This window comes from Macaca nemestrina, chromosome 20, assembly GCF_043159975.1.
Source record: "Macaca nemestrina isolate mMacNem1 chromosome 20, mMacNem.hap1, whole genome shotgun sequence".
NCBI lineage: Eukaryota > Metazoa > Chordata > Mammalia > Primates > Cercopithecidae > Macaca > Macaca nemestrina.
The window spans coordinates 11,851,497-11,860,054 of NC_092144.1; the positions used below are offsets into that span (position 1 = coordinate 11,851,497).

Consider the following 8,558-nt stretch of genomic DNA (forward strand, 5'->3'; position numbering starts at 1 on the left):
AAACCTCCACCTTGTGGGTTCAAGCGATTCTCCTGCCTCAGCCTCCCGGGCAGCTGGAATTACAGGTACCCACCACCATGCCCTGCTAAATTTTTTTGTATTTTTGTAGAAATGGGATTTTACCACGTTTGCCAGGTTGGTCTCAAACTCCAGACCTCAGGTGATCCGCTGGCCTCAGTCTCCCAAAATGCTGGGATTACAGGCGCGAGCCAAGGCGCCTGGCCTTTCCTAGGAATTTTAAAACAAAAGGTACAAAATATATTAGTTTACTAACTCTACATGTGTCATTGCACTCCATCCTGGGCAACAAGAACGAAACTCCATCTCAAAAATAAATAAATAAATAATAAAATTCCTAGAAAATATTGTCTTCCGAAAATTTAGGCATTTTTGCCCACTGGGTTGATGGAAACAGAAAGGGTTCTAGGCCAGAATGTTCATATTTCGAACACTTTCAAATTATAACTATTGTTACATGTTTGCAGTTTATTCAAGACTGCTGTTACACAGTGGACAAATTAACTCCTTACTTCAAATATCTAGTCTACCTAGATGTTTGGAAGTGTCCCATGTATATTAAATGTAGAGGTAGTGAAATATCACTTTGTAAATATCTTTTCGTTAAAATTTATAGGAAACACTGCCTTTTGGAAATTGAATTGTTTAACCACCTTCGTGAGCAGTGTAGTACTGTCTATACTTGTTGGATAGTTTAGAGGAGGTGGGAGGGAAGAAATCTCAAAAGATCAGTGTGTTCATACTTGGACATTTTCAGACACTATTTTTCTATATGTTTTGTGCACTTTGTTTTGCTCTCTATATAGCATATATAATGGGCAAATGCATCCTAATTTTGCAACATCTAATTGCTAGATGTTAAAGAGGTTGCCAGTGTATGATAAAGTACTTAGTAAATTTAGCATATTTTGTACACTTTGTGTTGAAATTCATAGGAAACTTGTCTTCTGTGAATGACTTTTGGATAGGAATTTGTTCAACCATCTCTAAGCATTACACATGCCTGTACTTGTCCACTGGATTGAAAGCAGAGAGAAAGAAGTAAGGAGGGAATTGTTCAAGGCCAAAGTGGTCATTTTTTTTTTTAATTTTTTTTGAGACGGAATCTCGCTCTGTCACCCAGGCTGGAGTGCAGTGGCGCAATCTCGGCTCACTGCAAGCTCCACCTCCCAGGTTCACGCCATTCTCTTGCCTCAGCCTCCCAAGTAGCTGGGACTACAGGTGCCCACCACCACGCCCAGCTAATTTTTTTGTATTTTTAGTAGAGATGGGGTTTCACCGTGTTAGCCAGGATGGTCTCCATCTCCTGACCTCGTGATCCACCCGCCTCGGCCTCCCAAAGTGCTGGGATTACAGGTGTGAGCCACTGCGCCTGGCCCAAAATGGTCATATTTAGGAGATACCTTAGATGATAACCATGGTTATATGTGTGGAACTTTACTGAACAGTGCTGTGTACATGGTGGACAAGTTATATGAAATATCTAGTCTTTCTAGATATTTGGAAGTGCTTCATGTATTTAAAAGTAGTAGTAGAATAACCCCGGTTTTTTGTTTTGTTTTTGTTTTTTGCTTGTTTTTGTTTTTGTTTGAGACAGAGTCTCACTCTGTCGCCCAGGCTGGAGTGCAGTGGCACGATATTGGTTCACTGCAACCTCTGCTTCCTGGGTTCAAGTGATTCTCCTGCCTCAGCCTCCTGAGTAGCTGGGATTACAGGGACGCACCACCATGCCCAGCTAATTTTTGTATTTTTAGTAGAGACAGGGTTTTACCATGTTGGCCAGGCTGGTCTTGAACTCCTGACCTCAGGCAATCCACTCACCTAGGCTTGGATTACATTCATGAGCCACTGCGCCTGGCGAATAATACTTTTTGTAAATAACTTTTAATAACTGTTCGGGCTGGGCACAGTGGCTCACGCCTGTAATCCCAACACTGTGGGAGGCTGAGGCTGGTAAATCATTTGAGGTCAGGAGTTCCAGAACAGCCTGGCCAGCATGGCAAAACCCCACCCCGTCTCTACTAAAAACACAAAAATTAGCTGGACTTGATGGTGAGCGCCTGTAATCCCAGCTACTCAGGAGGCTGAGGCATGAGAATCGCTTGAACCTGGGAGGCAGAGACTGCAGTGAGCTGAGATCGTGCCACTGCACTCCAACCTAGGTGAAAAAGTGACTCTGTCTCAAAAAAGAAAAGAAAAAAGAAAAAAACTGGTAGGAAATACTGTTTGGAAGTAGAATTGTTGAACCACCTCTGTGAACAGTGTACTCTCTGTACTTGTTCATTCAGTTGAGGGAGGTGGGCGGGATGAAATTTCCTGATTGGGACATTGTACTACAGCTATGCAACATGTTACCACTGAGAGAAAATGGCTGTGTTATTTCCTACATGTGAATCTGCAATGACCTCAAAATACATTTTTTGTTAAAAAGTACACCACTGTGAAACCCCGTCTCTACTAAAAAATACAAAAAACTAGCCGGGCGCGATGGCGGGTGCCTGTAGTCCCAGCTACTCGGGAGGCTGAGGCAGGAGAATGGCGTGAACCCGGGAGGCGGAACTTGCAGTGAGCTGAGATCCGGCCACTGCACTCCAGCCTGGGCGACAGAGCCAGACTCCGTCTCAAAAAAAAAAAAAAAAAGGCCGGGCGCGGTGGCTCAAGCCTGTAATCCCAGCACTTTGGGAGGCCGAGACGGGCGGATCACGAGGTCAGGAGATCGAGACCATCCTGGCGAACACGGTGAAACCCCGTCTCCACTAAAAAATACAAAAAACTAGCCAGGCGAGGCAGCGGGTGCCTGTAGTCCCAGCTACTCGGGAGGCTGAGGCAGGAGAATGGCATAAACCCGGGGGGCCGAGCTTGCAGTGAGCTGAGATCCGGCCACTGCACTCCAGCCCGGGCGACAGAGCCAGACTCCGTCTCAAAAAAAAAAAAAAAAAAAAGTACACCACTGGATTCTGCAAGCCTCCCAAGCACGTCGGTAGCCAGCTCCCCTCACTGAATCACCGAGTTCTCTCCCCAGCTGTATTTCCAAAATGTCGGTTTCTAACAAGCTGACCCTGGACAAGCTGGACGTGAAAGGGAAGCCAGTCATTATGAGAGTCGACTTCAATGTTCCTATGAAGAACAACCAGATAACCAACAACCAGAGGATTAAGGCTGCTGTCCCAAGCATCAAATTCTGCTTGGACAATGGATCCAAGTCAGTAGTTCTTACGAGACACCTAGGCCGGCCTGATGGTGTCCCTATGTCTGACAAGTACTCCTTAGAGCCAGTTGCTTCAGAACTCAAATCTCTGCTGGGCAAAGATGTTCTGTTCTTGAAGGACTGTGTAGGCCCAGAAGTGGAGAAAACCTGTACCAACCCAGCTGCTGGGTCTGTCATCCTGCAGGAGAACCTCCGCTTTCAGGTGGAGGAAGAGGGAAAGGAAAAGATGCTTCTGGAAACAAGGCTAAAGCCGAGCCAGCCAAATTAGAAGCTTTCCAAGCTTCACTTCCCAAGTTAGGGGATGTCTATGTCAGTGATGCTTTTGGCACTGCTCACAGAGCCCACAGCTCCATGGCAGAAGTCAATCTGCCACAGAAGGCTGGTGGTATTTTTGTTTTTTTGTTTTTGTTTTTTGTTTTTTGTTTTTTTTTTTTAATGAGGAAGGAGCTGAACTACTTTGCCAAGGACTTGGAGAGCCCAGAGCGACACTTTCTGGCCATCCTGGGCAGAGCTAAAGTTGCAGACAAGATCCAGCTGATCAAGAATATGCTGGACAAAGTCAATGAGATGATTATTGGTGGTGGAATGGCTTTTACCTTCCTTAAGGTGCTCAACAACATGGAGATTGGCACTTCTCTGTTTGATGAAGAGGGAGCCAAGATTGTCAAAGACCTAATGTCTAAAGCTGAGAAGAATGGTGTGAAGATTATCTTGCCTGTTGACTTTGTCGCTGCTGGCAAGTTTGATGAGAATGCCAAGACCGGCCAAGCCACTGTGGCTTCTGGCATATCTGCTGGCAGAATGGGCTTGGACTGTGGTCCTGAAAGCAGCAAGAAGTATGCTGAGGCTGTCACTTGGGCTAAGCAGATTGTGTGGAATGGTCCTGTGGGGGTTTTTGGGGTTTGGGGGGTTTGTTTGTTTGAGATGGAGTCTCACCATGTCACCCAGGCTGGAGTGCAATGGCGTGGTCTTGGCTCACTGCAACCTCTGCCTCCCTGATTCAAGTGATTCTCCTGCCTCAGCCTCCCGAGTAGCTGGGACTACTGGCTTGTGCCACCACACCCGGCTAATTTTTGTATTTTTAGTAGAGACTGGGGTTTCACCATGTTGGCCAGGCTGGTCTCAAACTCCTGACCTCGCGATCCGCCCACCTCAGCCTCCCAAAGTGGGGGATTACAGGCGTGAGCCACCATGCCCGGCCTGGAATTTCATCTTGTTTCCATGCTAAGTAGTAAAACGGTGACAAAGCTAATCAGAATAAGCTACATCAAAAGAGAACTAAGCTAACATGGCTCACGTTTTTTTAACAGGCAAAATATAAATATATGCGCTCTAGAATGCACAGTGGTTTAGTCACTAAGAAATTCAAACGGGATCTTGAAGAATGTAGGCAAATCCAGGGTGCAGTAAAGATGAGCTGAGATGCCGCGTCACTGTTTAAGGGCTCGTGGCACTGCATCTCTCGACCACTAGCTGAATCTTGACATGGAAGCTTTTAGCTAACGCCAAGTGGAGATGCAGAAAATGCTAAGTTGACTTAGGGGCTGTGCACAGGAACTAAAAGGCAGGAAAGTACTAAATATTGCCGAGAGTGTCCATCCCCAGGATGGACTTTACCTTGCAGGAGCTCTAAACTGGCACCACCCCCAGTGCTCACATGGCTGACTTTATCCTCCGTGTTCCATTTTGCACAGCAAGTGGCAGTGTCTCCACCACCTATGATGGTAATGCAGCTCCTAGAAGTTGCTTTCACCACCTCATCCATGAGGGCTTTGGTCTCCCAAAGTGCTTGGATTACAGGTGGGCGAATCACTTGAGATCAGGAGTTCGAGACCAGTCTGGCCAAAATGGTGAAACTCCATCTCTACTAAAAATACAAAAATTAGCCGGGCGTGGTGGCGAGCACCTGTAATCCCAGCTACTTTGGAGGCTGAGGCAGGAGAATCACTTGAACCCAGGAGGCAGAGGTTGCAGTGAGCCAAGATCGTGCCACTGCACTTTATCCTGAGCGACAGGGTGAGACTCCATCTCAAATACTACTACTACTACTAAATAATAATAATGAAAAGACACCAGAGACCTCTCTTTCTGTCACCCCCATGCCCTCTCCCCAACTTGAGGACACAACCAGAAAGTAGCCATCTTTGAGCCAGGAAGAAAGCCCTCACCAAGAACAGAATCTACTGTCATTTTGACTTTGGACTTTGTGGTGTCAAGAATCGTATTTTGTTATCATATTATATTTTGTTATTTTGTAATCGTATGGTATTTTGTTATAGTGGCTCAAGAAGAGTAAAAGACAGAAATGGCAAGAAAGTTAAACCTATCCCAGTAGAGGTTTGTCATGCAGGGGACAGAGTGTTGGGTTTAGGCTTGAGCTTTGGAGTTGGAAAGAATTGAGTTCACACCTAGGCTGGGGACCTTGGACAAGTCCCTTGAGTTCTCTGAACCTCAATAGCCCCTTCTATAAAACGAAGATAATAAAGCTGTTGTGAATGCACCTTGAAACTGCAAGACACATGTCTAAGCACCAGGTAGGCACTCAATAAACAGCAGTAGTGCTATTCTTTTTATTAATGTCTTTCTAGTTATTCATGCTAATGATACAGTGGGACAGGCAGAACTGGGTCTTCAAGACTTCCGGTGCCAGGCTGAGGAGCTTGGACTTGCACTTGAGAGCACTAGGGAGCGATGGGAGGTGTGTGAGCAGGGGAGAGACAGAAAAATGTCCCTTTGGTGCTGGGGTGAATGACTAGGAATTCAAGTTTGGGAGACCAAGGAGGACACTTTGACAGGTACCCAGGTGAGTGTCTAGACCTGGGTGGTGGCAATCGGGATGATGGGAGTGAGAAGAAATAAGTAGGCTGGGCTTGGTGGCTCATGCCTGTAATCCCAGCACTTTGGGAGGCCAAGGTGGGTAGATCACCTGCAGTCAGGAGTTCAAGACCAGCCTGGCCAACATGGTGAAACCACGTCTCTGCTAAAAATACAAAAATTACCCAGGTGGGGCTGGGCACTGTGGCTCACGCCTGTAGTCCCAGCACTTTGGGAGGCCAAGGCGGGCAGATCACGAGGTCAGGAGTTCGAGCCCAGGCTGGCTGACATAATGAAACTCTATCTCTACTAAAAATACAAAACTTAGCCAGGCGTGGTGGTGCGTATCTGTAATCCCAGCTACTCGGGAGGCTGAAGCAGGAGAATTGTTTCAATCCGGGAGGTGGAGGTTGCAGTGAGCCGAGATCATGCTAGCGTACTCTAGCCTGGGCAACAAGAGCGAGACTCTGTCTCGAAAAAAGAAAAAAAGGCCAGGTGCGGTGACTCAAGCCTGTAATCCCAGCACTTTGGGAGGCCAAGATGGGCGGATCACGAGGTCAGGAGATCAAGACCATCCTGGCTAACACGGTAAAACCCCATCTCGGCCGGGCGCGGTGGCTCAAGCCTGTAATCCCAGCACTTTGGGAGGCCGAGACGGGCGGATCACGAGGTCAGGAGATCGAGACCATCCTGGCTAACACGGTGAAACCCCGTCTCTACTAAGAAATACAAAAAAATAGCCGGGCGAGGTGGCGGGCGCCTGTAGTCCCAGTTACTCGGGAGGCTGAGGCCGGAGAATGGCGTGAACCCGGGAGGCGGAGCTTGCAGTGAGCTGAGATCCGGCCACTGCACTCCAGCCTGGGCTACAGAGCGAGACTCCGTCTCAAAAAAAAAAAAAAAAAAAAAAAAAAAAAAAAAAAACCCATCTCTACTAAAAAACACAAAAAACCAGCCAGGCGAGGTGGCAGGCGCCTGTAGTCCCAGCTACTTGGGAGGCTGAGGCAGGAGAATGGCGTAAACCCAGGAGCCGGAGCTTGCCATGAGCTGAGATCCGGCCACTGCACTCCAGCCTGGGCGACAGAGCGAGACTCAGTTTCCAAAAAAAAAAAAAAAAAAAAGAAAAAAAAATTATCCAGGCATGGTGGCAGGCGCCTGTAATCACAGCTGCCCAGGAGGCTGAGGCAGGAGAATCACGTGAACCCACGATGTGGAGGTTGCAGTGAGCCGAGATCGCGCCACTGCACTCCAGCCTAGGTGACAGAGGGAGGCTCCGTCTCAAAAAAATAATAATAATAAATACATATATAAATAAGTAGTTAAGTAGTTCAGGATGAGTATTGGGTATAGGGCTTGAATGGTAACTCCATGACCCAGGTCGGAAGTAACAGTTAAGAGGGGTTGGGGTCGGGGTATCAATGTCAGTTTTCACTTTGCCTAGAATGTTTTTTTCATTGTGTCTTTCTGAAATATTCTTACTGGTCCTTGGAGACACTGCCCAAAGATCCCTCCTCTGAGAATCGCCCTGGAACACGTGTGGTTTGCAATTTCCTGCAAAGCTGCTACTTATGATGTTATCCTACAAACATCTAAATCCTGGCATATGAGTTTCTCTAGGGCAGTCTCTGACTGGTTTCGTTGTAGGATTTGTCCACGCCCTGCATACGCCTGGTACCAAAAAAGGAAACTGGGTCTGCAGGATGTTGCTGCAGTTCAGGAGTTGGCCGCGTGGGAGCAGAAGTGCAAAGTCAAAGCATCTGGAAAAAGCGCTCAGGTTGTGGGACCAGCAGAGCATCACTGAGGACGTCCCTGATCGTGAACTACGTCTTTTTATCCGTTTTAAAGGGGTGTGAGGCACTAGGATCCAGTTTTGTCCACCTAACCCACCCACCCAGCGACCCACACCCTGCAGCCCGTAGTTGGAGGATAATTACACAAAACCTAAATCAGATCAGTCTTTCCTCTGCTCAGAACCTCTTTTTTTTTTTTTTGAGATGGAGTCTCGCTCTGCTGCCCAGGCTGAAGTGCAGTGGGGCAATCTTAGCTCACTGCAAGCTTCACTTCCCAGGTTCAAGTGATACTACTTAGGCCTCAGCCTCCTAAGTAGCTGGGATTACAGGTGTGAGCCACCACGCCCAGCCTTCTTTGTCACTTTTTTTTTTTTTTGAGACCAAGTCTTACTCTGTCACTCAGGCTGGAGTGCAGTGGAGCCATCTCAGCTCACTGCAACCTCCGCCTCTCACGTTCAAGAGATTCTACTGCCTCAGCCTCCCCAGTAGCTGGAGTTACAGGCGTCCACCACTATGCCTGGCTAATTTTTGTATTTTTAGTAGAGATGGGGTTTCACCATAATGGCCAGGCTGGTCTCAAACTCCTCACCTGAGGTGATCTGTTCGCCTTGGCCTCCCAAAGTGGTGAGATTACAAGCATGAGCCACCGCCACCACGCCTGGCTCTTTCTCATTTTCAAATGACTGCTCTTTCAGGAATGACCACCAATGGGGCCCCAACATGCACAAGAT

General features: G+C 47.5%; 1 protein-coding gene across 1 annotated transcript; it reads left to right on the top strand.

The window, feature by feature from the left end:
• Positions 1–3,029: 3,029 nt before the first annotated feature.
• On the top strand, positions 3,030–4,729 carry LOC105486896 (phosphoglycerate kinase 1-like). The gene is given in 3 exon segments (XM_071086181.1): positions 3,030–3,435; positions 3,438–4,126; positions 4,700–4,729. Coding segments are annotated over 3 exon segments (1,101 nt in total). The 5' UTR covers positions 3,030–3,053.
• Positions 4,730–8,558: the final 3,829 nt, after the last annotated feature.